Source organism: Manihot esculenta, chromosome 16 (assembly GCF_001659605.2).
Source record: "Manihot esculenta cultivar AM560-2 chromosome 16, M.esculenta_v8, whole genome shotgun sequence".
Classification (NCBI taxonomy): domain Eukaryota; kingdom Viridiplantae; phylum Streptophyta; class Magnoliopsida; order Malpighiales; family Euphorbiaceae; genus Manihot; species Manihot esculenta.
This window is the reverse complement of record NC_035176.2, coordinates 30,848,121-30,876,083: the sequence shown is the minus strand read 5'-3', so window position 1 is coordinate 30,876,083 and position 27,963 is coordinate 30,848,121. Positions and strand designations below refer to the sequence as shown.

Genomic DNA, 27,963 nt, shown 5'->3' with positions numbered 1-27,963 from the left:
CTTTCAGTCATTCTCTGAGCTGTGAATTTGTATTTTTATTGCTGCAACTGTACTATATCTAGATAATGGCATCATGGATTTTTGACAGTCTGTAAAGATGCACCAAGAGATTCTATTTTGAAGGTGTGCTGCAGGAGAATTGAGTCTTCATACAATGTTAAATTAAATATGTTAACTTCTTATTCATTAAAGAAAAAGTTCCAACATAAACAGGAATGCAACATATATATATATATATAAGAATTTTCACAACACAAACAATTCAAATATGATACTAGGTCATTAATCTTAGCAATGTTTAACCCTTAATGCCGTTATTATGTAAAAAGGTGTCGACCTGAATTTTACATTTCTAAATATTTTAAATCTTGAATGATAAAATAAATTATAAAAAAAATATGAATTAATCTAAATATATTGATTTAATTTGAATTCAACTGCAATGTAAAATAAGTTGAAACGCTTCCCAATAGTTCACCAAGCCCTCTTTGAGATATCATCCCCCATCAGCAAGTCACTCATTGGTATGCTGTTGTTTTAACTTAAGAAGATGGACCCTTTTTACCAAAAGCAATTGCTGATAGCGAAGGCAAATTATTTCCTTCAAAAACCTTCCCAATCCCAATAGTTCACCAAGCTCTAAGCTACAAAGTTAAAGAATAAAAATTTAGCTCTCAAAAGTTGCGGCCATTTTTCGATGAGCTTTGTTGTGTTTTCTTATTAGATTGAGTGGGCTTTCCTCTGCTCTTATCTTTCTTTCTTCTTCTTCTTTTATATATATATATCTAAAATGTGAATCAATAAATTAATAAATTTAGCTAAAAAGTATATTTTTAAAATTAAATTGAACTGAAATTTAAAAAAAGAAATCTAAACTGATTTAAACAAATGATTAAAAGGACAGCTAAATTAAACTTTTTGAATGGAGTTAAATATTAATTTCCTTCGTCTTTATGGTCATCCAACGGCCAAGTTCAACTTCTTCCGCTACGCCTATTCACCGGATCATGGAATCGCGCGTCATTATATAATTGCTCAGAAAGGAATCCCAATCCCCAACCAGACTTTGGTGGAGAAGAGGTGAGGAAGTTCCATCTTCTTGTTGGGTCCCATTTGGCATTGCGCGATAGCTTTGTTGGTGACCTTGAAACCACATTTAGCGGCGGAGATGGCACGAATTGTGGTGGTTTTCGATTTTGACCGCACCTTAATCGATGGTGACAGTGACAGATGGGTGGTGACTCAGATGGGCCTCACCTCACTCTTCAATCAGCTTCGTTCTACTTTGCCCTGGAACTCCCTCATGGTTTGTTCTTTCAATTTCCCCTACGCATTATATATGCTGCACAAAGAGAGATGTTAAATTAGGCGAATTTTGATGGATTGTCTTAATTATGATTCTGTTTCAGTTTTTATGTTCTTCCCCAAAAGTTGAACTTGAAAGGAAAGGAAAAGCATATTTGTCTCCTGCTGATTTTCATTTTCAGCTGAAAAAAAAGCTCTTTGCTTTACGTTATCAGGAACCAGTTAGAGATAGTTTCCCGTTAAAATTTTACTCTTTTATTCTTTTTCCCCTTTAATCTGTAATACTTGACGGGTAAAGATGGCTGAAAGTCCTGAAAATTTCTGATTGTTTGCTTTTAATATATGGTTTCAGTGTGATTGAGAAGGCCTGAATGTTATAATTACTGTGATTTTAAAGATTTTGTACTACATTTTAGGATAGGATGATGAAGGAGCTCCACTCCCAAGGGAAAACAGCTGATGATATTGCAGAGTGCCTAGGTCGGATGCCATTGCATCCTCGAGTTATTGCAGTCATAAAATCAATCCATGCCCTTGGGTTGGTAGTAGTTTATTCCCTGTCTTCTTTACAGTTTCTCCCTTGTTGAGTTCTTCTCTTTATTGTTGTGGTACTGATTGAAGGTTCTGTTTCCAATGTGGTTTTTTCAGATGTGACTTAAGAATAATTAGTGATGCAAATCAATTTTTTATTGAGAAAATCTTGGATCATCATGGATTGTTGGGATGCTTCTCCCAGATCAGCACAAATCCAAGCTTTGTAGATGATGAGGGAAGGCTTAGAATTTTCCCTTATCATGATTTGAACACACCTCCTCATGGTTGCCACTTATGCCCTCCAAATTTGTGCAAGGTAAATACTTTTAGTTATAATGACCATTTTACGCAGATAGTTATTAAAAAATATATGCTTGACAGTAGTTCATTGGTTGAGTTTTAATGTGCTTTCTGCATGATGGCATGGTAAGATCTGCGTTTGGCCTATTGCAAGAAATGCTAAATTAAGTCCTCTAGATTGGATTGAGAACTGATGCATGTACACTTGTGAACAGAGACAACGTTCATTTTATAATTTGGATTTGTTTTTTATGTCAATTGATAGCTTTGGTTAGCCATGCGTTGAAAGGAACTAGAGCAGAATGTTACAGTCACCTTTGTGCACTTCAATGGGTATTGAGACTTGCATAAAGCTGACTAGATTTATTAGCAGCACGCAACTCTCTACTTGATCATTAAGATTTTCGGTTGGGATATCTTTTTTTCTTATAAAGTTATGGCTTGTGATGCTCCTTCATGTCTTTTGGACAATTTTAAGGCTATTCAGTCGTACCCATTAAATTATTTTCTAATAGTCTACGGAGTATGACATTTAATTGCATCAACTTCAACCTCTCCTTCCCTGGGCCAGCAGGTTTAGTTCTTGCAATTAAAAGAATTATGTGGTTTCAATTCATATTTATCATTTCTTCATGCACTGCACAGTGATTTACTGAGTAATCGTAAGAACATAATGTTAAATTAGCTCCTTATTTTATGTGGCCATCATTCACTAAAATTTAATCTGTTGCTTCCACTTAGGGCCTGGTAATTGCGCAAATCCGTGCTTCGACCACTGAAAATGAGAAAACAAGATTCATCTACCTAGGAGATGGGAATGGTGACTTCTGTCCATCTCTGAAACTTGGAGAGGGTGATCATGTGATGCCAAGGAAGGAGTATCCCTTATGGAATCGCCTTAGCAGCAATGCAACTCTTGTCAAGGCAGAAGTTCATGACTGGGGTAATGGAGAGGAGCTTGCAAAGATACTTCTCCACCTTATCAACACAATCTCCACTGAAGAGAACATCAAGAGTAGCCTTTCCAATCAATTAGATTCATCAGAGTGCAAGACTTCAACACATGAAGCAAGTTCTCAAACCCTATCTATTCCTCATTAATTATACAACAGATTTAGCATTAATTGTAGAAAGATTCCAGCTCACATCGATCAGGGAGGTGAGAGGAGAGCCCTTCAGGCAAAGGAGAGCCCTTCAGGCAAAGGAGAGCCACTAGATTGGCCAGGTAAGAAGGTCAAATATCAAGAAAACATAACCACATACTAAATTTCCCTTTATCTAAAAAAAAAAAAAATTGTTTTAAACCATGTTGTAAGTAGCAGTTTGTATTATTGATTCTAGTCCGGTCAATCATGAATGAATTGGAGAGAAAAGACCGATACTGATCCTCTATAACCGATTTGATGCCGGCTCAAGCTCATAAATCAATGGTTCAAGTCTGATTTTAATTTGACTCGGACCAATCCTGATCAATTCAAAACCTAAACCGGTCCCTACCAAGTCTATATCGGCTGCACAATTTTGGACCGTCCAAGATTTTTCCCGGCTTGGCTGCATAATTGCTGCCCTTTAACGCAACCTATTATTGCTTCGTATTTTCTCCATAAAATTAAACCTTCTCTAATATTAAATTTTTTATATTTATCGACAAAATTAAATTAAAATTTTCACAAAACTATTTTATGCAATTAAATTATTATTTTCTAAAAATTAATTTTTACGGATACTTTTCAATGGATATTTCAGTTAAGGTGTATGTATATATACTTGAATAAGAGACATTCAATACAACCTCAATTTTATATGAAAACGAATTAAAAATTTATGTTAAAGTTAAAAAATTAAAAATCAATTCATACTAAATTTTATAAAATTAAAACTTTGTATAATGAATATATGAATCTAAATCTAAATATTTAATTTAGCAATATTGAATTTTCATAAAATATTAAATATATATTAACTAAATGTATTTAATATTTTTGCACTAACAGATTTAGCATAGCATAATTGTATTTGAGTGAATTTGAGTGATTTTAAATTCTATTTTATCAATTTTTATTTCAAAATTTTAATTTTTACTTTAAAAACAAATGTACCTAATTTTTAGGCATATTAAACAGAAACACTAAAATGTTTGGGGAAATTCACGTTTACATATATTTTCATAATAAAATTAAAACTTTAATATCATTAATGAATTTAGTTAATTAATTAAATTGTATTTAAAAAAATCAAAAATAAATTATAATATACTCGAATTTTGGTAAAATTATATGCAATTGCAAAGAGAAATCATATAACCACTAATTGCTTTATCTATAAAAATTAAATACTAAAATTTATTTAAACATTTTAATTAGTAAGATAACTTTATTTGAATTTCGGTAAATGTTATATGCAATTGCAGAGAAAAATTATGTTGTTGTAAATCAACTGGTATTTATTTTATTCATAAAATTTAAATTATTAATTTTATTTAAAAAAAATATTAAATCACTTATCATGATGAGTGATAAAAGAAATAGGGGTGCGAAACGGCCAGAGATTTATCTAGAAGCAATCACCTACATAATAGCTCACTGATGGATTGCTCCAATAAAAACAAATCTCTATTTTTTATTTTTAATTATTTTTTTTACTTGTTTTATATCAGCGCTAAATTTAAGTACTTTTGTATAATTTTCCCACCAATTACAGTTCCCCACTCTCTGCTCTTACGCACGTGCGAGGTAGGAATCTAATTTATGCGTTGCCCAAAACATATAAAACGGCCTTTTCACAGAAACGTTTCTCATCTTTCCCGTCCGCCCAGAGTCCCAGACTTTTTTCCCAGTTTTCTTTCACATCAGAACAGTCAATAATTGCTTGCCATTAATAAACTTCAACTCTCTCTCTCTCTCTCTCTCTCTCTGCTCTTTCTGTGGAATAATGACAAAGAAGGGAGAGGAAAGAGGGACGGGTTTGTTCTTGGATGGGATGATAGAGGGCATGCCTTTGTTTGCAAAGGAGTTGGTTGCTGGTGGCGTCGCTGGTGCCCTTGCAAAGACTACTGTTGCTCCCCTTGAACGTGTGAAGATTTTGTTTCAGGTAATTAATGCCGGGTCCTTGGTTTAGAAATTATAATTATATTTGAGTCTGATTCTTGGTTTTGTGTTTTCTAGAGATTTATGCTGGTTCTTGTCTTCTTTTAACTTTCTTGATCGTGATTTTGCTTCTTTCTTGGTGGGTATTGTTATGAGAGAATTTGGTTCTCAATTGATTATGGACTTGCTTTGACTCGAGTTGAACTTTGATTACATAAGCTGAGAAATTCGTGTTTTTGGAAACCCAGTTTATTGAAAATTGTCAATATTAGGATATCATTGGATATCTAATTTAATATGATATATGGTGGAGTTCAGTTTCAAAATATTTGCAATGGCTAAAATAAGAAATATAGTTAGTCCTCTTGTTTGAAATAAAAAAATTCACAAAAATTTAATTTAATTCAATTCTTTTCTACCAAAATTCTTGTTTGGAAGGAAAGAATTCATTTCTTTTTTAACTTCAAAATTTTTCATTTTTCAAAGGAAATAAAATCACTCATGGTTCTTTTCTTATAAAATGAATCATGCCAAATGGAGGGAGTGTGTTTATAGGAATCTAGGGTGTGAAGTTGCGAGCAGCCCTAAAATTGAGGCGTTTAGATCTTTCGTTCTTTGAAAAGATTTACATATCTCCTAGTGTTTCAGCTGAAAATTTTACTTTTCTATACTGTGGTTTTCTGTTTATGGATTTGATTCTTTTTCTCTTTCTGTGCTGCAAAAGTTGATACCAGAAACTATTGAAGGCAATTGTCTTCAATAGAGTTAGGTTTGGAATAATTCGTGAGTCTGGTTGGATGTTTATCTTTTAAACATTCTTCTGATCTACATGATTGTGGGCTGATGGACTACAATCATTTGAGATGCAGTTTATAGCAAGAAAGTAGATTTGGACGAGGGAATGATATATTGAAACTGAAGTGTTTTATATGGCATAATTCATTTTGTATCTCTTGTTACTCTTATTCTTTTGGACTCCAATTCTATGGCAAGTTCACGCAAGTTAATATGGCATATTAGACCAAGGAACTATGAAAAATTATCCGTTAACTAAAACCAGAATATTGTTGATTATGTGAAGGGACAATAATTGGACATGGATGAAACCCTTTATGGCTACCAATAATATTAATTATAAAAGATGTATCTCACAAGGCTAACTGCCTCACTTCAGGAGAAACCGTAGTAATTCTTAATAAGCAATATTCTTGTATCACCGCCTCTGTTCTTACTTTTCAGTGTGGCCGAGTGTTGATTGAACTTTTGCTGGAAAGACTTTTGACTAACTAAGAATACTTTTTGAAAAGAATGTCATAAATTTTTTAAGCTGAGTGAAGAATCAAGTGAAATGATCTGTAGTGGTATATTAGTTTACTGGGAATTTGTGAAGTAAACAAATCGTATATTGGTCCTCAGGACATGGAATTTTATTGCAGAAAATGGTGAAGCATATTTGGATGAATATGTGGGGTAACCTTGGACCTGGAACACTAATCCATTTTTTCTGTCTAGTACAGAGTTCCAATTACTTCTGTCTGTTAGGCAACCCTAGATTCCTTAAAAGAAAGAAACACAAGCTGATTTCTTTGTCCTTTTAGACCAGAAGAGATGAATTCAAGGCTATAGGACTGCTTGGATCCATTAAAAAGATTGGAAAGACAGAAGGGATTATGGGTTTCTACAGGTGATCACTGAGTCATTATTCTTCTTCTTCTTCTTCTTTTGTGTGTGTGTGTGTGTGTGAAGATCTATGTTTTCTTTTTTGCTGTTTTACTTATTCATGTTGTGGATTAATTTTCTCCAGAGGGAATGGTGCTAGTGTTGCCCGAATCATTCCCTATGCAGCTTTGCATTATATGACCTATGAGCAATATCGTAGATGGATCATCCACACTTTTCCTAATTTTGGAAGAGGTCCTGTACTTGATCTTGTGGCAGGATCATTTGCTGGAGGAACAGCTGTGCTTTTTACTTATCCTCTCGATTTAGTTCGAACTAAATTAGCTTACCAGGTAAATAAGTGGTCTCTCTTTCTCTCCACCCATCCTTCCACTCTACCACCCAAAAAAATAAAAAATACAAAAGCACATGCACAATGAACATTTGCTCAGTGACAGCATCAGCATCCACAGGGTTTGGCTTCTCCTAGTAAGCTCCATGTAGCTAAGAGGATGTCTTTCTCTCCCTTCCCCAATCTACACTTGTGTTCACCTAGAATGAATTGTATTTGATAGTGCAGGTGGTCGATTCATCAAAACTGAATGTTCAAGGGCTAGCTAGTACTGAATATAAAGGAATCTATGATTGTTTCTCGAAGACTTTGAAAGAGTCTGGGCCTAGAGGTCTCTATCGTGGTGTGGGTATGTGTTGCAACAGAGCTCGTATTTAGTTTTGCTGCTGTACGTCTCTGTGGCTGCTTTAGATTCTTTTAAGGATTTTACAATTTATGATTGTAAATCATTGTCAGCTCCATCGCTTTATGGAATCTTCCCTTATGCGGGTTTGAAATTTTACTTCTACGAGGAAATGAAGCGCCATGTTCCTGAGGAACACAAGAACAATATTTTGGTCAAACTGGTTTGTGGATCTGTTGCTGGTTTGTTGGGACAGACCTTCACATACCCTCTTGATGTCGTAAGAAGGCAAATGCAGGTAATTTGCTTCTAGTCGCCATGTCCACTGAATTTGGAATAATTATTGAAACTGGAAAAATCATGAAATCATGTTAATATATAGGTGCAAAGGCTTGCAACATCAAATCCAGCAGAACTGAAAGGAACAATGGAAACCCTCATTATGATTGCCCAAAAGCAAGGATGGAAGCAATTATTTTCAGGGCTGAGCATCAACTACTTGAAGGTGTCAAAATCCTGCATTTGTTTTACTTTCATTATGTTATTCTTTGCCTGCATTTAACTAACTTTTGCTAAATATTTTGGCATGCGTCTTTTCAGGTTGTACCCTCTGTTGCAATTGGTTTTACAATTTATGACCTCATGAAATCATGTCTCAGAGTTCCATCTCGAGATGTCATAGAAGTTATGACCGACAAAAGAAACAGTCAACCATCACTTCACTCTTAATTGATGTAGTTACCAATTCATAGACCCATTTAGTATTCTTGAGTAATTCAGAATTTTCACTCAATTCTTTGAAGCTGTGTAATGTCACCAGCAAGCATATAGGTAACATCCATCCAAACTCCCATTCAATAAACTTGTACATGTAGTTTCGCAGATATTATGGTGGCAAATGTTGTATAAGAAGTAATTTTTCCGTAAGGATGTGAGTATATCCTCTCAGGACAGGTTGCGAGTACATTGTACATAGAATAATTTTTTTACTTTTGTCATCAATAAAGAATTTTCATTCCTCCGCGTTGTGCAAATGCTTTGTGCATGGTGAATTTATATGCAGTGAAATATATACCTTCCTGATGCTTAAGTTTCTGTACAACAGATTGCATGGATTATTTCTCATGTAAAGTTGATAAACAGTGTACGGATGTCATTATAGGTGAATCTCTCAACTTCTTGTCGATTTAATGTACTTTTGGAATCTACTACAAGCAATGGACACCTGAATATGTTGTAATCCCTAAAAGTTATAGTAATGAACTACAGATGATGCTTAAAGGCATATATAATCACAGCAGTATGGCATCAAACAGTAACATTTTTCACCAGTAATCCCCACAAGAGCATTTGCCGTCTTTGAAATGATGAAACCGCTTGTTGTCCCTGATAATAAGCTCCCTCCCAACAATCCTTGACATAATTTTTATTGCATTGTGGCAGTCGCCACATATACGAAGATTCTTCATGATTCTAAGAGTTTGCCTTGCAGGAGTACTGATCAAACCATAAGCAATGGCCAAGCGCTCACTGTGATACAGTAAGGCCTGCTCTTTTGCCTCCTCATCAATGTCATGAAGCACATATCTTGTGTCCGGAACATAACCTGCTTCTCTCATCTGCCCATTTAAACCTTTCACCATCTGATACCCCTCTCCCCTGTAGGGCTCGGTACACCGATATTCAGCCAACCTATTCTTCTCCTCCAACATATTAGTAGCAGATTGTTTCTTCCTCTGAGGCAGCGGGATTATATCAGCATTGGGCTCAGAAGAATCAACAGCAACCAACAATTCCTCAGCACGATCTTCAAGTTCAATATCTCCATGAATTCGGGCATAATTCCTCAGAGCCCTCCAAACTTCCGCTGTAGGCTCAAATGGCATTCTCTGAATTAACTCCTCAGCTTCCCTCAAATGACCAGCATTACCCAGAACATGAATTACCCCAAGATAATGGTCAATCCCTGGAGCGATACCATACTCACTCCTCATTGCTTCAAAGTGCAATAAACCTTCTTCAACAGCTCCTGCACTAGAACATGCTGCGAAGACAGCCACGAAAGTCTCCTTATCGGGATGTAACCCCTCTTTTTTCATCTCCTCAAACATCATAAGACCATTTTCCCCCTGCCAATTCTCTGCATACTCGCTCATCAATAAATGCCAAGAACCCATATTCCTCTCCCGCATTCTATCAAACACCCGGCGTGCATCTCCCATACACCCACACTTCCCGTACATTCTAATCAATTTGTTGTTCATTTCAATATCACCTGCAAACGGTGACTGTTTCAATAACTCATGTACCCGTTTACCCATATCAAGCAGCTTCAAACTCCCACATGAATCCAATAGAGCACCAAAGACACCATAATCAGCAAAAGCACCCTGACCAACATACTCCAATGCTTCCTTAATCTTGCCTTCCTTGCACAAACTCATCAAATCAACTGTTGGAAGAACAATTGTGGAAATTCTACGCAATGGGTCATTATCGTTTTGATTATTATTGCTAAATTTCCAATCCTTTTGAGGGTTTTTGCGTTTCTGGCGGCGATAAACCTTGGCAGGGGAGTTGTTGGCCTTGGAGTCCGCGTAGGAGCAAAGCGGCTTGAGTTTACTTCGCTTTCGAGAAGGTGGAGAGATTTTAAGGCTACAAGAGAAAGGAGGAGAGTATGATATTTTATTAGCGGTTCTAGGTCCAGCGGAAGGAGGAAATGTCATTTGGTTTCGTGGGTGTTGAAGATGCACCATCGATGCCATTGATATGAGCTCAATAGTGAAGAACAATACGAAGCATCTACTGGAGATTGATGAATTTCTTAAAAATGGCCACTGTGGGCTGTTATGAGCAATTAACGGTGTCGTTCGGACAATGTCTATCCAGCCAGTTTAACCACTTTGACCTCATGTCGTGTGTGCCAACGTTCAATGTAAACGCCAATATACCCTAGAATAAGAAAAATTTTGCAATACATGGATAAAATCCCTTGCTCACAAATGATTTTTTATTCTTTTTACGGTTAATTCAAACTGGAAAATTGAGTAAACTCCACATATTTATTTATAGAATACATATGCAAATAATCCTCTCAAAAAATATATACATATATAAGAAGGTATTTCTTTTTTTCTCTCTAAAAACTTGAAAGAGAACATTCTTTCATTTTTCTTGTTAATTTTCTCTCCGAGTTTGCTGAATTTATTGTTTTCGAGAGAATTCACTTACTCTTTCAAGTGAAAAAAAAAAAAAAAAAAAGAGAAGACTTGTTCCTTAATTTGGATGGCGGATTTTTTCTCACTCGAATGCTAATGATGGCCTACCTTAATTACCGGCTAAAGAAAATGAGATACTGTTGAACTCTTCTTGCCTTACCACATCGAGGTCACTAACTTCTTACTCAAATTTATTTTAACTTTATAACACTCCTATAACAAAAATATACTATACTTAATCGATAAGCTAATTTTTAATGTTTAAGGAAAATACATGATGTAGATTCTCTCGTTCCCATTGTGCAGTTGTACTGCTCGCATCTCTTTCTTTCGTGAACTGGAGCTCTCATGCAGGCAAGCTATAATACTCGGCTAGATGTCGGTATCGGAATTCCTACCGTCCGGTGGAATCTCGGATGTCGGAAACCTCTAGAAGGGTAAAAACATGTTTTTATAAAATGTTTTCATGTATTTTATGGTTTTAAGTAAGAAAGAAAATGAGTTTTGAATGAAAAAGACCATAGAGGGAAATCCAGGTTCGGCCGCCGAACCTCATGTTCGGCCGCCGAACATGCATGAGTTTTGGAGTCACCTTTGGCTTCCGAAGGTGGTCTGGCCAGCCACCTATAAAAGGCCCCATGGCCCAAAATGGGTGAGTTTTCTCCCCTATTTTCGGCCAACGGTGAGTCTATGCCCTCCCATGGTTGGTTTTGATAATTTTCCTCAAATCTTTCAAGTTTTAACAAGTTTTAACTTGGTTTTGAAGATTTTTGAAGCTAAGATCAAGTTTTAGAGTTTGGAGACCCAAGGAGCTAGATTTCTCCCATCTCCAAGTTAGGATCGTCTCTCCTCTCGATCTTCAAGAGGTAAGCTTAGATCCTACCTTTCTTGTATGTTTTAAACAAGTTTTGAGGGGTTATGGGGTAGAAATGCATGCTTAGATTAATGTTGAGTTTATGGATAATGTGTGTTGTATGAGTTGCTATATGTGTTTGTGTTGGGGTTTAGGTTAGTTTGAGACCCCTATATGCTTGTTTGCTTGTGTATGCATATTGTAAAATAGCTAAATGCATGTTTGAAAGGTTTGGGAGGCAAAATGTGCATGAGGAGGCTGAGTTCTGCCCCTTTGGAAGAACTCAGGTTTGGCAGCCGAAGGACTTTCGGCCGCCGAACCTGCCTGTGGAGGCAAGCTTTTGGCTGCCGAACCCTGCCCCCGAAAGTTAGAATTTCAGCTCTGGAAGGGAGTTTCGGCTGCCGAAGGTGCCGCCGAACATGCACGAGTTTCGGCTCTGGAACCACTTTCGGCCGCCGAAGATGCTGCTGAAAATGGCTGAGTTTCGGCTCTGGAGGGACTTTCGGCCGCCGAACCTGCCGCCGAAGGTGCCCTGTTCAGCCTTCCTTTGCATGTTTTCTATGATTGTTTTAAGGTGTTTTAGGGGGTTTTTGGGGAATAGTTTAGAGTCATGTTCAGATATGTTTGGTTCCTCATTTGAGTCCACCTGTGTAGGTTCGGACCCGAGGAACCGAGGACCCCAGCAGTGAGATAGCTGCTTCAGTGTCTTTTCAGAGCTAGCTTGAGGTGAGTAGAATGAATCTTTATGTTTCAAAACAAATAAATCAATTTTGAGCATGTTCATGCATCATGAATGCCATGAGATATATTAGGTTGTTTGCATTAGAATTCACGAATATGTTGCATTGCATAATATGATGTTGTTGTGGATGAACATTGGAAGATCCATTAGCCCTCGTATGAAATGATATGGTGATATGATGATGATACGGTACGGAAGTCCAGGAAGACCCATTCTACGTCCCTGGCACTATGTAAGAGAAAGTCCAGGAAGACCCATTCTACGTCCCTGGCACCTTGGAATGTTATGATATGTTGTAATACCCGACTAGACTCCGGTATCGGAATTCCTACCGTCCGGTGGAATCTCGGATGTCGGAGACCTCTAGAAGGGTAAAACCATGTTTTTCATGAAATGTTTTAATGTTTTTGATGATTTTAAGTAAAGAGGAAATGAGTTTTTGAATAAAAACAACCTTGGAGAAAAGCTCAGGTTCGGCCGCCGAAACTCAAAGTTCGGCCGCCGAACATGCATGCTTTTCGGGTGAGCTTTAGGCCCCTGAAGGCATAAATGAGGGGAGTCCAGGTTCGGCCGCCGAACCTCAAGTTCGGCCGCCGAACATGGCATGCATGCGGAGGCACATTCGGCCCCCGAACGTGGCCTGGCCAGCCACTATAAAAGGGTCCCTTAGCCGAAAACGGGCGAGTTTTCTTCCCATTGTCGGCCAAGGTGAGCTCTCCGCCGTTTCTCACCAATCTTGAGTCTTTTCCTTCAGATCTTTCAAGATTTTCACAAGTTTTTACTTTCTTTTGAAGATTTTCAAGTTTTGAGCAAGTTTTGAACTTGGAGACCCAAGGAGCTAAATCTCTCCCAACTCCAAGTTAGATCGCCTCTACTCCCGATCTTCAAGAGGTAAGAGTCGATCTCTAGCTTACATTATGTTTTAAACAAGTTTTATACAAGTTCATGGGGTAGAAAATGCATGAGTAAGCTTATGTTGAGTTTATGGGTTTTTGATGAGTTTTTGAGCAATGTGGCTTGTAATGTGTGTTTGATGTGTTGTAGTTGGGGTTTAAGGTAGTTTGAGGCCCCTAGGATCTTGTATGCATGTTTTGGTTGAGCTAAATGCATGATGGTTTGAGTTTGGAGGCATTTGTGCATGTTTGAACCAAGTTTATGCCCTTTGGGAGAAACCAGGTTCGGCAGCCGAAGGGACTTTCGGCCGCCGAACCCTCTTGTGGAGGCAGCCTTCGGCTGCCGAAGCTTGCCCCCGAAAGGAGACTTTCGTCTCTGTCTGGGAGTTTCGGCCGCCGAAAGTGCCGCCGAACATGCATGAGTTTCGCCTCTGTCTGGGAGTTTCGGCCGCCGAAGGTGCCGCCGAACCTGCCTGACTTTCGGCTCTGGAGGGACTTTCGGCCGCCGAACCTGCCGCTGAAAGTGCCCTGTCCAGGCCTCCTTTGCATGTTCTTCTATGGTTGTTTCATGATGTTTTAGGGGGTTTTTGGGGGATGTTTTTAGAGTTATGTTCTAGTTGTTTGGTCCCTCATTTGAGTCCACCTGTGTAGGTTCGGACCCGAGGAACCGAAGACCCCAGCAGTGAGTCAGTTGCTTCAGTCAGTGTCAGAGCTAGCCAGAGGTGAGTAGAATAACTTCTTATGTTTCAAGTAAATAAATCAGTTTTGAGCATGTTCATGCATCACGGATGCCATGTGATATTTTAGGTTGTTTGCATTAGAAATCACGAATATGTTGCATTGCATAATATGTTGTTGATGTGGATGAATGTTGAATGATCCGTTAGCCCTCATATGTTATGACATGATGATATGGTATGGAAGTCCAAGTGTGGCCTGCACTACGCCCCTGGCACTATGTAAGAGAAAGACCGGACGTGGCCTGCACTACGCCCCCGGCACCATGGATTATGTATGTTATGTTATGTATAAGAGAAAGACCAGGTGTGGCCTGCACTACGCCCCTGGCATGATTGGAATATGTAGAGGGCTGAATGGTGACAAGTTCATCCTTGATATGATTAGTTGTGATGTGATGCATTCCATGATAACATGTGTTTTAAATGCTTTATGATTCTGCTCACTGGGCTCTAGTAGCTCACCCCTCTCCCAAATTTCCCAGGTTTGCAGGTACGGGTTAGACAGAGAAGTCCAGAAGAGTAATGAAGTCCTATGTATGTAATAGTTAGAATGTGGACATGACAGATTGTATAATGATGTATAGATATGTAATGTAACGATATTAAGGTTAGAAGTGTGCTTGACTATAGTATATTGTAATCCCTTTTGATACATGATCTTAATGTTTATTGATGACTATGTTTAGCCAACTCAACACTTGGTATGCCACCCATTGGGGGCATTGATGAGATCCCACAGAGGGGTCAAGTTTATAATTATGGCTATGTTCAGTGCATGCACAGGTTGAGTTTGGTGTATGATAGAATGTATGAAAGATAAGTTTTAAATTTTTATGTATGTTTGTTGATCATGTATGGGATTAAACAGGTTTACAGGTTACATGTCAGGCTTGCTACGGGTCCCGGCGGCCTTAAGCCGATCTGGATCCTAGCGCCGGTAGCGGTCCAATTTTCGGATCGTTACATATGTTAGGTAAGAGAAAGACCAGGACCCATTCCACGTTCTGGCACTATTGGAAATGTAGAGGGCTATTGGTGACAAGTTCATCTTTAATGTGAATTGTTTGTGATGTGATGCATTTCATGAAAGCATGAATTTTAATATAATGTTTTATTATTCTGCTCACTGGGCTCTAGTAGCTCACCCCATTCCCTTAACCCCCAGGTTTGCAGGCACGGGATAGACCAGGAAGTCAACAAGAGTAAAGGAGTCATGTTTTATGTAATAGTTAGATGTGGACATGTATTGTAAAATGTTATAATGTGATGTAATGTAAAGAATTGTATTGAGGATATAATTGTGCTTGGCCCTAGTGTATGGTAATCCCTTTTTGGTACATGATCTTTTAATGAAATGTTTTATTGATGTTTATGTAAACCAAGCTTAATGTATGATATGTTACCCCATTGGAGCATTTGATGAGGGCTCCAGTGTGGGGTTTTATGGTTATGAGTTTGTGCATGCACAGGTTAAGCTTGGTGAATGAAAGAAAAAAAAAGTTTAAATTTTTATATATATGTATGATCATGTATGGGATTTAACAGGTATACAGGAGGTATGTTAGGCTTGCTACGGGTCTCGGCGGCCTTAAGCTGATCCGGATCCTAGCGCCGGCCACAAGTGAAGTGAGTATCGAACCGGGAGATGTAAGTAACGAGATAAGCTAGTCAAATGAGCACCTGAGCGGCTATATCCCTAGAGGCGGCTCCCGAGTCCTCACAACGGACATGAGCAAGTTGATTTCAACAATTGGCCTAAAAGCTTTTGGGTCCTTCCCTTTATAGGCTCCAATCTAATGCACCGCATTTTCAGTTTTGCAGCCTTTTGTGACGAGGTCTTATTGGAGACACCGAAGCTCCCATTTTTATTGGATAAATTAGTCAATTGGTGTGTTGGAGCCAAGTGGGCATGAGGGCATATTAGATTGCTCAAGTATGGTGAAACGAGCCAACTATGTTCGTTGAGGAGAGAAAGTCGATCGGGGTGGATTGGCCAATCAACAAGTGTTTTGGGCTCGTGAGTGCCATTGGTGATCGACACGATTTGGGAGTTGGACCGGGATTGCCAGCAGCCAAGGTTCACTTAGGGATTAGGCCAAGTGGACTACCCAGCAAGCAAGGTAGGCCAGCGTGCATGGTAGTCCTATGGAGCGCCAAGTGAGGTTCAATTGGCATGCGAGGCTAAGAGCTGCGGGGGAGAAGGCGCACACTAGGCATGCTGGGGCACAAAGGCGCGTGCGTGGGGACGCTAGGCAAGCATGCAAGCAAGAGAGGTTCATTGCATGCAAGTGAGGTTCATGCTGGGGCAGATGTACAAGTGAGGTTCGTCCAGGCAATAGTAAGGTGGCGTGAACAGTAAGGCAGTGCAACAGTGCCACACACAAATGGGGTACAATCGAGCACTGGAAGGCGTGCGAAGCTTCTAGGCGGGGGACACGTGAACGGCACAAGTGCTGGAACGTGTGGCGTGCAGCGCTTACGGACTCGTTCCAGGCAAGAAACGAGATTCACTACCAAAATTACCCATAAATTTCTAAAAGTTGCCAAGTGTGCCCAAATCGCCTCAAAACGGGCCAGATGAATGGAAACGCGTCAGCTACATGTTTTTGGCAGTGATTCAGCCCCAATTGCCTATAGATACACCAACATGACTCATTTGGAAGCAAGAACAAGCCTCCCACTCAAAAATGCCTCTAAGTACTCTTAGGCACCATTTGTAAAGCCTTTGGACTAGTTTTTTTGGGATTTTCTATAATATTTGCCTTGTAATTTCTCCCAAGTATAATGAAGTTGATTTTTTCCCAAATGATTCTTCCTTAAGTTATGTTTAGCTTCCTTCACCCATTTTAGCCTCTTGCTTAATGGTGGAAACTTCCAACGTCTTCCCTAATATTCCACAATCCTTTCCAACCATCTCAACTGTTACGTTGCTTCTGCTTGTACTGCTCTTTGACCTGGAGCTCTTTAGGTATGCTAGAGTGAGTCTCGTAGCCTTATAGCTCCTTGGATTGAGCTTGTTTGGCACTTGGTGGTGAGGCTAACTTAGTCTTGGGAGAAAGCTAAGTGCCGCACGTGAACTTGAGATTGGCGCAATTACGTTGCCAATTCACAAGGGACGTGATAGGTGGCATCAAATCAATTAGGGCCAATGTCGTCTGTGGAGAGCTAGTTCTTTGAGGCGAGGTAGCTTTAAAGACGGCTGTGTTGGAGGCGAGTTGGAGTCTGAACTGTTGGTTTGCTTAGCCGAGTTCTTCAAGGCGAGTTGGTTGGTAGGACTAAGTCTTTGAAGAGTTGGCAAGAGTTTAGGGTTGCTTCGAGTGGAAGTTGAGTTTGGGTTGAGTTGAAGTTGGAAGTGAACAGGCTAGTTTACCCACGTGTTGCCAAGCTAGGTGAGTGCTTGGTACCCCACCTGTTGGTTGGTTGTTGGAGGAGGTTTGCCATTGAAGGAAGTTTTTGCCAACGAGGTCAAGCCCGATTGAGGAGGTTGTTGGCAAGATCACTCTTAAGAGGATTGGAGCATGATGGCGATATAAAGAGGGGAAGGATGGAGTCAAAAGGAGCCTAACCGAGTGAGTGTGGAGTTAGGGGACTTTGAGTTAAGGTTTGTTGGAGTGCAAGTGCGCCTCATTGATGTGGAGAGATTCGAGGAGGTGGAATCTCGCACCTTAAAACTCGAGTCATTTGTGGCCGAGGTTCGTGAGGAGATACGATGAGCCTTGGACCGAGCCATCGAGAGAGTCATGCGATGAGATGAGTTTTGGATGTCTTTCCTATCTTATGGTGTGCTATTCCTAGGAAAGAGAATGAGTTGTTGAGGAGAGTATTTGGGAGATGAGATGAGTGTGTGCTTAAGGAGGAGCTATCTTGTTGTGATGGTGCAAGGGGACAAGGAGTCTCGCCGGTACGCTATTTTTGGGTGCTTGTATGTGCAGCGGGTGTGTGTGCTTTGACGGATGGGGAGCGGATACCCATTGTGTTTAGTGATGAAGGACCTAGAGGAATATGTGGACCATGGTTTGGAGTTGCTGAGATAGCGATCACCTATGAAAAAGGTGGATAGTGCCGTGGACTTGGGTCCCATTGAAGTAGTTTGAAGTCCTAGGGATGTAGTTCACCGAGTCGAGTAGATGGCATAGGCAATGATGCTCGAGGTGGAGCAAAGTAGGTACGAGACTGAGAGGTTGGCGAAGGCATCTAGCCACAAAGACGAGGAGTATGTTGCTGAGGCACTATTGAGGGCTGAAGGCAACGTGCTCATGTATGGTGGACATATGAGGAGGTCCCTCATACAAGGGCATGGATTGAGTAGGGGAGAATCTGACGAGGTATTATTGAAGGCATTAAGGATCTTCACTTTTATAGAAGAAATTTGCCCTTTGGTGTGTTGGAGCCAATTGGGCATGAGGGCATGTTGGATTGCCCAAATATAGTGAAATGGGCCAATTCTATTGGTTGGGGAGAGAGAAAGCCGATCATAGTAGATTGGCTAAACAACAGGTGTTTTGGACTCGTGGGTGCCATTGGCGATCGACACGATTAGGGAAAAGAGGTTGTGTTATGGGCCGAGATTGCCAGCAGCTGAGGTTTACTTAAGGATTGGGCCAAGCGGACTGCCCAGTAGGCCAGCGTGTGTGGTAGGTTTGTGAAGCACCAAGTGAGGTTCGATTGGCGTGCTAGGGCCAAGTGCAGAAGGCACGCACAAGGCATGTTGGGGCCCAAAGGCGTGCGCGCAGCAAGCGCGCAAGTGAAGTTCATGTTGGGGGCAGACGCACAAGAGCTACAGTAAGGCGGTTCTACAGTGCCATACGTAAACAAGGTTCAACTGGGTGCTGGAAAGCGCACGAAACTTCTAGGCGAGGGATACGCAGACATCGTAGGCACTAGGACACGCAACATAGAGTGCACGGACCCGTGGCAGACAGAAAATGAGGTTCGCTATCAGAAATGTCTAGAAATTTTTAAAAGTTGCCAGGCGCGTCCAAACCGCCTTAAAACAGACCAGACGCATGAAAACATGCTAGCGATGTATTTTCGGTGGTGATTCAGTCCCAATTGCCTATAAATACCCCCACATGGCTCATTTGGGAGTCAGAGCAAGTCTTCTATCTAAAAATGCCTCTACGTACTCTTAGGCACCATCCGTAAAGCCTTTGGACTAGTTTTTGAAATTCTTTATAATATTTGTCTTGTAATTTCTGCCAAGTGCAATGAAGTTAGTTTTTCCTCAAATAACTCTTACTTAAGTTGTGTTTAGCTTCCTTCACCCATATTAACCTCTTACTTAATGGTGGAAACTTCTAACGTCTTCCCTCACCTTCTACAATCCTTTCCAACCATCTCAAGTGTTACGTTGCTTCTGCTTGTACCGCTCTTTGACCTTGAGCTTCTTATGTTAAGCTAGGATGAGTCTCGTAGCCTTAGAACTCCTAGAGTTGAATTTAGTTAGAACTTGGTGGTAAGGCTAATTTAGTCTTAGGAGAAGGCTAATTGCCGCACATGGACTTAGGACTGGCACAATTACACTGCTAGTTCGTAAGGGACATGACATTTTTCTCCAAAGTTCTAGCGCCTCTAACCAAAGTGTAACAATTAGCTAATACATGCTATCCGTACATCAAATAATTATCTACGATATGACATTATTTTTATTTAACACTAATAATTTTAAACAAAAAATAGTAAAATATTCCATGATATAAAATAGAAGCTTGAATTCAATTATTAAATTTTGAAAAATTGAAAACAAAAAAGTATAAAAAGATACCTTATGGTTTTATTAATTTTTTATTTTATATGATTCAATTTGTGTCAAAATAATATTATATCAAAATTATAATGTATGCTATGATATCATTAGCAAATAACGATAATTTTTGAATGTCGTTACGAATGGTGACATAAAATTTATATCATAACATATTATTTGGATATAAATTTGAACCACATATCTTAAATTTAAAAAAAAAATGGAACACATAGCCTTTTTTGTATTTTTTTTAAAATTAATGATTATATTTTACCTATCATGTTAATTTTTTTGAATAGTGTCCTAATATTTTCTAACAATGTCCAAAATTGTGGTTATTTAGCAACATTGCTATATTATGAATTATTTTAATATAACTGAATTATAAACTTTCAAATGTAAACTTTCAAATGTAAACTTTGAAATGTAAATGAGTGAAATTTATAAAATATTTTTATATTTATTTAATTGAAAATAATACGGTAAGTGTTATATAAATTTAATTTTTTAAAAATAAAATATATTAAATTTAAATTTTGAAATAATTTTTAATACTGTTTTCACTTCAACTCAAGTAGGTCATGTGTGCATCCTATTAAACCTAAAATAGCACAATCACATCCAATTGTTCATATCACAACACTGGCTCGTTGGGCCCATGCATGTGCTTTTTGGAGTGTTTGGTGACCGCACCTTTTGAAATAATAAGATGATTAGCCATTGACTGCGTAGCAACTAGCAACCCATGGGTCCTCCTCCTTCCTCAAAGTGGAAGACCAATCTACTCCAGCATTAGCCCATGACTGCTACTCTATTTGCTATGCTAGATCCACCCACCTAAGAAAAAAAAGATTCAATCTGCCTTCCAAAATCAAATGTTAATACCAACCCAAATCTATATCTTTACAATGTGTCCATTAATTATTTTCTTAACAATAGGGTTGGTCAACAATCTTAAGCTCTAACACTGTTTGATTTCAGTTTAGTATGGTTTCTTGATTCTGAGTTGAAAAAAAGGGTGGAGAAAGTGAGAAATGGCATCTTTTATGATTTGTTTTGTTGGAGATGGAGAAAGAAACAAATATTGTGATTGTGGAGAGCAGCTTTCTGGTGTTTTAAATTTCATGTCATGGCTGGCAAATGGGAAAACCTTTGTACGTTTTCTGTTGTTGGGTGCTCATTGTCTCTTAGTTTTCAGTGTCTCATCAATGAATGAATATGTAATAACAATAAAGCAGAAACTTCCATTTTTCACACACCTTTCACATTCGAAAACTGGAAACTCTCCATTTACTGCAATCTCATTAATAATGCCAACTTTTTCATTCCCCCAAAATAAAGTCTTGTTTGGTTTTTTTTTTTTTTTTTTTTTTAAGAAAAAAATATCAATACCTCAAAACGATCAAAGAAATTATACAAAAAGGAGAGATATGAACTCAAACTCCTTGACCTGACTCAAAATGAATCGATATTGCTAGAACATGAGCGACATCATTCGCAGACCTATGAATAAAATCACATCCTGCTTCTTCATAATTGGATATAAGTAATTTACAATCTTGAACCAAAAAATCAAAATGTGATAAATCATCTAACGAAATATTGTTAATGGACACAACAAGAACCTGAGTATCCGATTTGAAAAGAATTCGATCCCATCTGCACTCTTTAATCCAGCTAACGCCTCTCGAAAAGTCATTGCCTCAACACACTTAACCTCCATCTAATTGTAAATATAACCTGCTTTAAACGCCATAAATCTACTATTAGTATTTCGGACTACACAACCGAAACTTAATAAATTTTATTCCGAGTTTAAAGGGGCATCAATATTAATCTTAATCTAACCCTACGGTGGAGGAGACCAGACAGTTAAAATCGACACAACATTGGTGCAGCTGGTAGAATCAGAACAAATCTCTCCATTGCTGCAAAAAATTATCACTCGTAGTTCGACTCTAAACTTTCCAAACAACATTGGTTAGGTTTAAGCAAATTAAGAAATTTTAAAATAAAAATAATTATAAAATAATTATGTGATTTAATATATTTTCAAAAATTATTCTATACTATAACCGTTAGGGGTAGTTTTTTATAATTATCAATTTAAAAGTATTATTGGAGTTGATATTCTAATTGGACGTTTGACTTTGTTTCATCTGTCTTTAATCTATAATGTGAAGACATGCGTAGGTAAAGAGAGACCCACTCCTTTACCAGATCTTGAAAGATATCTGCTTCTTGGCCCCACTTTTTACAAATTAGTCCACAGCTGGTTCGCAACTTTAATCGTGAATTCGTCATCGTTTTCATTTTGGCTTCATTCTAAAAAGGATCATTTAAAAAAAAATAGAACTTTCTTTTATTCTATCAGATAATAATATTAATTATTTATTTAATAAGATTAAAAATATTAAATAATTACTCGATAAACCGAGTACCATTAGCATTTCTCATTAAAACTATATATATTCAGTCCACGTGTAATGAAAAGCGTCGCTAATTTTCTCATGTTGCTTATAAATATAATTATTAAATTCTCTTTTGTCACAATTAAATTATTTATTGTTAAAAGTAAATATTAAGTTGTAAATGTTGTTTAATTTCAAAAATTATATTATAAATTTCATAATCTGATAAAGAAAATTTTAAAATTGGAGGGTAAGCGAATGCCAAAATTTATTTGATTTACGTTAGGGATGAAAGTCAAACGACAAGACCAGCGATTTCTTGAATTTCTTATTGTCGTTTAGTTTATTTTCTTTTCTGCATTGGCACTTTGCCTCTTGTAATTATCTAAAAAGTAGTTTTTTTTTTTATTACTCAGTGTATGGAAGACAAAAATTTAAAATAGCTTTAAACTTTAATTTCATCATATATTTTTTTTATTCATTTATTTTTAATCAATTTAATCATTACTTATTGTAAAAAATATTTAAAAGGAATAGGCTAATAATAATAATATTATTATTATTATTACTTGTAATTTTAAGAATGTAAATTTTATTTGAGAAAAAAAAAGTAAATTTTAATTATGAAAATGAAAAAGAAAAAAAAAAATTAAAAAAGCTGAAGGGGAAACCAACTTCTGTTCCCTTTAACGTCACGCTTTCCACACGAACATCAAAAAAGAAGCAGCAGCCTCAGTTTCCATGAAACGGCTGATGCTTGCAAAAATCCATCTGCGTTTGCTTGATCCAAAGCTGTCTACAGTGCCCTTTACATGTAAAAAGAGAAGTATCCCTGCCTTCAACTGCAAGAGCAAGACCTCTGCTACTTTTACCATTTGTAGCTTTTTTATCAAGCACTTTGTAAGCATCTTGGTTTCCGTGCTTCCACTTGATAATGCAGTCCTTTTCGTGCTCAATAATTTGTTTGATAATGAATCTTGATGTGGGTTCTGGTCATATGGTGTGTAACTGTTGAAAAAAATAAAGTAGAAGTGGCGGTGTAAACAGGTTAGATTTTCTTTTGACTGATGATATGAATGAAAAGGGTGCTTCAGATGTGGTGGTCGGGAAAGTGGTGGTGGTTGCTGTTAAGGCGTCAAAAGAGATACCCAGAAGAGCTTTAGTATGGGCTTTGACTCATGTGGTTCAGCCAGGGGATTGCATTAATCTACTGGTGGTCATCCCTGCTCACTCCTCAAGTAATCTTCCATTGATTTCTTCTTCTTCTTTTTCTAATAGAATGCTGAATTCTCAGTTGAAATTTTGATATGCCATTGACTGTCAGGGATTTGCTTGCCCTGTTTTAATGCCTCTGCTTCTGTAATACTTCATGGAAACTTTGCTATAATGCTCTTCTTGTACTTCTATTATTTCGCTTGAATTTGATGAGTACATGTCAGGTTCAGGGCTTTTTTTTTTGGTTAATGATATTGGTAGACTCTGCACAAAGTTACTCTGTAATAGTCCCATCACTTGCTGCAAAAATCCCTTCTTCAACGCGAGAAACAAAAAAACAGATCGGTTCTTCAGATATATTTAGTTCTACTGCGTTCTCAATTTGATAAACCCTTTGAATCGCTAATTTTAGGACATTAAACAGATGAATTGCTGACTATGGACTCTAACAATAGGGAAATTTTCACATCTAGTGTAAATGCTTTCTTTCATTTTAAGGTCTCTATTGTAGCATGCCAGCATCTTAAGCAAATATAAAGAATTTTAGCAAATATGCAATGCTGTAGCATAGCTCATAAACAATTCATTGTCAAAGTTAAATGCACAAACAATAATTGGAACGTTGAGTTTTATGACCCTGAAATTTTTAATTTTTTCCCTTTTGTCCCTGTCCAGTTATTATGACTCAAGGAGGTCCATAAATGATATTTTGATATTGATGACCAAAGTGGATTAAATTATCTTTCAGGTAAAAGAGTTTGGGGTTTCTCAAGATTCACCAGTGATTGCACTAGTGGTAACCGGAAATCAGCATCAGGAACCGGGTTAGATCAGAGAGATGATATTTCAGATTCATGCTCTGAAATGTTGCTTCAAATCCATGATGTATTTGACCCTGAGAAGGTCTGGAACTGATTTCTTTGCTTTAAATGGCCTAGCTTTTTTTATTCTCTCTTTGTTCAAGTCTTTTACACCTTTTGATTCCTTTTCACAGGTAAAAATCAGGATAAAAGTTGTTGCTGGTTCATCATCTGGAGTGGTGGCTACTGAAGCCAAGAAGGCTCAATCAAACTGGGTTATTTTGGACAAGTAATAAAATCAAATAAACCATGTTCTCTTACATATAATTGACAGTGTCTTGCAATCTAGGATTCTGAAATGTTGCAATTACGTGGTGGTTTTTCTTATCATGGTTGTATAAATTTAATGTGCTTCCACTTGCTCAACTGAGGTTTCTATTCCTGTGCAGACATCTGACACATGAGAAGCAATACTGCATGGAAGAGTTACAATGTAATGTTGTGGTGATGAAAAGGTCTCAGCCAAAGGTTCTTCGTTTGAATCTGATCGGATCCCCAGCAATGCAAACTGAAATGTGTTGGTCATTGCCATTTGTGATGGAACCAGTTTTAAAGGACATTGAGAGCAAGCATCATACGCTAGATATATTAAGGGGCCCATTTGTAACTCCTGCCAGTAGTCCAGATCATGAATCTTCACTGACTGCAACAGATGTTGGGACATCATCAATATCAAGCTCAGATCCAGGGACTTCACCATTTTTTCTATCTGGGATTTATGGGGGGCAGAAGAAAGAGCATTTATTATTCACTGAGGAAAATGGAAGTCTTTATGAGTCTGAATCTGGTTCAGATTGTGATAAGAAGGTGACTTCCTGCAACAGATTATATTTCCAGCCATGGATAGATAATAATCTGAGTTCCAGTGGTGAACTTGCAAAAAGCTTGCTGGATGGCTTCCGAAGAACAAAAAATACAGCTCAAACATTCACATTTAAAAGCTTGCTGGAGAATTTATCCAAATTAGGCCGAGAACATGATATTGGAGTCCTGAATTATAGAACTGATTTGAACTTAAGCAAAAATATCAGGGAAGCAATTTCCTTGTCTACTCGTGTGCCTCCTGGTCCTCCACCACTGTGTTCAGCGTGTCGACACAAGGCTCCTGCATTTGGAAATCCTCCTAGGTGGTTTAGTTTTGCTGAACTTGAACTTGCTACAGATGGATTTTCACAAGAAAACTTCTTGGCTGAAGGTGGATTTGGTTCTGTTCACCGAGGTGTCTTGCCAGATGGCCTGGTGGTTGCTGTCAAACAACATAAATTGGCTAGTACACAAGGTGATCTGGAATTTTGTTCAGAAGTTGAGGTTCTCAGTTGTGCACAGCATCGTAATGTTGTGATGTTGATTGGATTCTGCGTGGAGGATGGAAGAAGATTGCTGGTTTACGAATATATTTGCAATGGATCTTTAGATTCACATCTTTTTGGTAAATTCTCCTAGAGTGCATCTGATATATTTAGTACCTTTCTGGGATAAGAGGAAATAATTCACTGAATTTATTTATTTTATTATTCTTATTATCATTATTTTTTTACAAGTAAAATATGCTATCCCTTCTATGGCCATGGCATTTTTTCTTGCTTCCATATCCATAGTTCTTTGCAAATGAAATTTACCCAGATAGTCAATTGCATTGTTTGAAATTTTTAGGACACTCTCAAGATCCATTGAACTGGTCTGCACGACAAAAAATTGCTGTTGGAGCAGCTAGAGGACTGAGATACCTTCATGAAGAATGTAGAGTGGGTTGCATAGTCCATCGTGATATGAGGCCTAACAATATCCTCATAACCCATGATTTTGAACCAATGGTATTTCATTCTCCTGCCATCTCTCTATAACCATATCACTGCACCAGATAATATGTCTGTCATTGATTCAGCATCATTATTGTCTTCTTTGCTTTCAGGCCATAGGCTCATGAAATTTCATGTCATTTTATTGGAAAGGACAAGTTTGAACTAATTCCTACTTTTCCATGTCAGGTTGGAGATTTTGGACTTGCAAGGTGGCAGCCAAATGGAGACATGGGAGTTGAAACAAGGATAATTGGGACATTTGGGTAAAACTATTGGAAGGTTTTCTTTCCATCCTCCATTATTTTATCTGTAGATAATGATAGTTTAATGTTTTATTTTTAGGTATTTGGCTCCAGAATATGCTCAAAGTGGGCAGATCACAGAAAAAGCTGACGTTTATTCTTTTGGGGTGGTGTTGGTGGAGCTGGTTACAGGACGGAAAGCTATTGATATCAAACGACCAAAAGGCCAACAGTGCCTAACTGAATGGGTATGAGCTCAAGAAAACTGGCTGAAAAAAAATTGTCCTTTTGGTTTATTTTATTTCTTGGTCATCGCTTATGTGATGAGATCTGGAGCAGGTGCGTCCACTCCTGGAAAAGCATGCCATTCAGGAAATTCTTGACCCACGCTTGATGAATTGCTACTCGGAACAACAAGTGCATAACATGATGCATTGCGCCTCATTGTGCATTCGCCGGGATCCTTATTCGAGGCCTCGGATGTCTCAGGTCAGAGAATCATTCTAACTCCAGGAGTTTATGATTGTTTTATTATATTTGTTATATTTTTTTATTGTTTTGCACCAGAAGGTTACTACTTCATGATTAACTGATACCTAAGTTTTTTGATAAAGGTGCTTCGGATGTTGGAAGGTGACATGGTCATGAATTCAAGCAACCAATTTTGAACTTCTGTAAGTCATTCTCAAAGCATTAGATGAAAACAGATTGTGCAAAAATGACATCAGAAGCAGCGAAGAGACCTTACAGCAATCCAGTCTGGAAAGGTGCAAGAGCAGCATTAGAGTGGAAACTGGAAACAAAGAAGAGCCTTTTTTTTTTTTTTTGCTAGGAGCATTGTTAAATTACTGTTATGTGGTAGTGAGTAAATCTTTAGCTTTGCAATCGTACATTCTTGGATGTATAGTTGTAAGTTGTAAGAACAAATGTGAAGGTTTGTTCACCCATCATGTCTCATTTCTTTCTAATCCAAGATTGAATTTGTTCATTACTTTCTCTTGAATGTTGAATCTTCCTAACTTATAAGCTTGAATTTTTAGGATAAGTGACTTCTTGATAGGTGGAATGGCTCCTTTGGAGATGCTGAAGAATAGATAGGTTACGGTGATCTACAGGAAATTCTTAGGTGAAAGCGAGTTCCATCTGATTTTTTCATTGAGGGAACTACTTGCTTATATCTTGGGGTATATAGTGGACCAGGTTTAGATAAGTTTCCTATAATCTACTATGTAATCATTATACTGGTCTTGCGTGTGGAGTGTGCAAACAGCCAAAATAATTGGTGCTGTATGTTCCGGTGAAGCAGTCTATTCATGATTCTTATGCAGAAAATTGACTAGAAAAGTGCAAGTTTAGACATTGGAATATCTCTTGAAGACATTTCATTGTGAGTTTCTCTCTCTTCCTTCCATTGAAAACTTCCTATTTGAAAAACACATTTCATTTTCTCTTTGTTATTTTGGTGCAAATAGCCAAAAAGATTAGGGGCTTTCACATTCCTGAAGCAGGTAAGTTATTGTTATTATAAAATAAGTTGCTCTGTAATAATAGTTTGACTTATGCACGGTTTGTTTTCTTTTGTTTTCAGATGTATCGAAAATTGATAGACAAATTCTCCTAGTGTATTGACCATATTGTCTTCTCTAAAATAACATTTTAGCA

At 37.9% G+C, this 27,963-nt stretch overlaps 4 protein-coding genes across 8 annotated transcripts; 3 read left to right on the top strand and 1 right to left on the bottom strand.

The window, feature by feature from the left end:
• Positions 1 to 873: 873 nt before the first annotated feature.
• Positions 874 to 4,975, top strand: LOC110603050 (thiamine phosphate phosphatase-like protein). 2 transcript variants are annotated; one of them, XM_021740704.2, is made up of 6 exons: positions 874 to 1,306; positions 1,722 to 1,843; positions 1,954 to 2,155; positions 2,881 to 3,207; positions 3,281 to 3,364; positions 4,840 to 4,975. In XM_021740704.2, the coding sequence occupies exons 1-5, from the start codon at positions 1,169 to 1,171 to the stop codon at positions 3,353 to 3,355; spliced, it is 864 nt and encodes a 287-aa protein (XP_021596396.1). In that variant the 5' UTR covers positions 874 to 1,168; the 3' UTR covers positions 3,356 to 3,364; positions 4,840 to 4,975. The 2 variants fall into 2 exon arrangements, with proteins under 2 accessions (XP_021596396.1, XP_021596395.1); XM_021740703.2 differs by lacking the exon at positions 4,840 to 4,975 and having other exon boundaries at positions 3,281 to 3,595.
• Positions 4,976 to 5,070: 95 nt separating this feature from the next.
• LOC110603048 (mitochondrial carrier protein CoAc2) lies at positions 5,071 to 8,598 on the top strand. 2 transcript variants are annotated; one of them, XM_021740702.2, is made up of 7 exons: positions 5,071 to 5,229; positions 6,824 to 6,909; positions 7,030 to 7,237; positions 7,465 to 7,585; positions 7,693 to 7,877; positions 7,962 to 8,084; positions 8,180 to 8,598. In XM_021740702.2, exons 1-7 carry the CDS (start codon positions 5,071 to 5,073, stop codon positions 8,306 to 8,308), a joined length of 1,011 nt encoding a protein of 336 aa, XP_021596394.1. In that variant the 3' UTR covers positions 8,309 to 8,598. The 2 variants fall into 2 exon arrangements, with proteins under 2 accessions (XP_021596394.1, XP_043807520.1); XM_043951585.1 differs by having other exon boundaries at positions 5,095 to 5,229; positions 6,743 to 6,909.
• A 132-nt stretch (positions 8,599 to 8,730) lies between these two features.
• Positions 8,731 to 10,540, bottom strand: LOC110603047 (pentatricopeptide repeat-containing protein At2g15690, mitochondrial). Its single transcript, XM_021740701.2, has one exon. It carries the CDS (start codon positions 10,342 to 10,344, stop codon positions 8,905 to 8,907), a length of 1,440 nt encoding a protein of 479 aa, XP_021596393.1. The 5' UTR covers positions 10,345 to 10,540; the 3' UTR covers positions 8,731 to 8,904.
• Positions 10,541 to 22,862: 12,322 nt separating this feature from the next.
• On the top strand, positions 22,863 to 27,289 carry LOC110603119 (inactive protein kinase SELMODRAFT_444075). Of its 3 annotated transcripts, XM_043951601.1 has the most exons (10): positions 22,865 to 23,082; positions 23,267 to 23,420; positions 24,146 to 24,300; positions 24,392 to 24,486; positions 24,647 to 25,686; positions 25,911 to 26,071; positions 26,246 to 26,322; positions 26,402 to 26,549; positions 26,641 to 26,790; positions 26,916 to 27,289. In XM_043951601.1, the coding sequence occupies exons 1-10, from the start codon at positions 22,924 to 22,926 to the stop codon at positions 26,967 to 26,969; spliced, it is 2,193 nt and encodes a 730-aa protein (XP_043807536.1). In that variant the 5' UTR covers positions 22,865 to 22,923; the 3' UTR covers positions 26,970 to 27,289. The 3 variants fall into 3 exon arrangements, 2 of the variants coding, with proteins under 2 accessions (XP_043807537.1, XP_043807536.1); XR_006348909.1 differs by lacking the exon at positions 26,916 to 27,289 and having other exon boundaries at positions 22,863 to 23,082; positions 26,246 to 26,338; positions 26,484 to 26,549; positions 26,641 to 26,687; XM_043951602.1 differs by lacking the exon at positions 26,916 to 27,289 and having other exon boundaries at positions 22,863 to 23,082; positions 26,484 to 26,549; positions 26,641 to 26,783.
• The last annotated feature ends 674 nt before the right edge of the window (positions 27,290 to 27,963 follow it).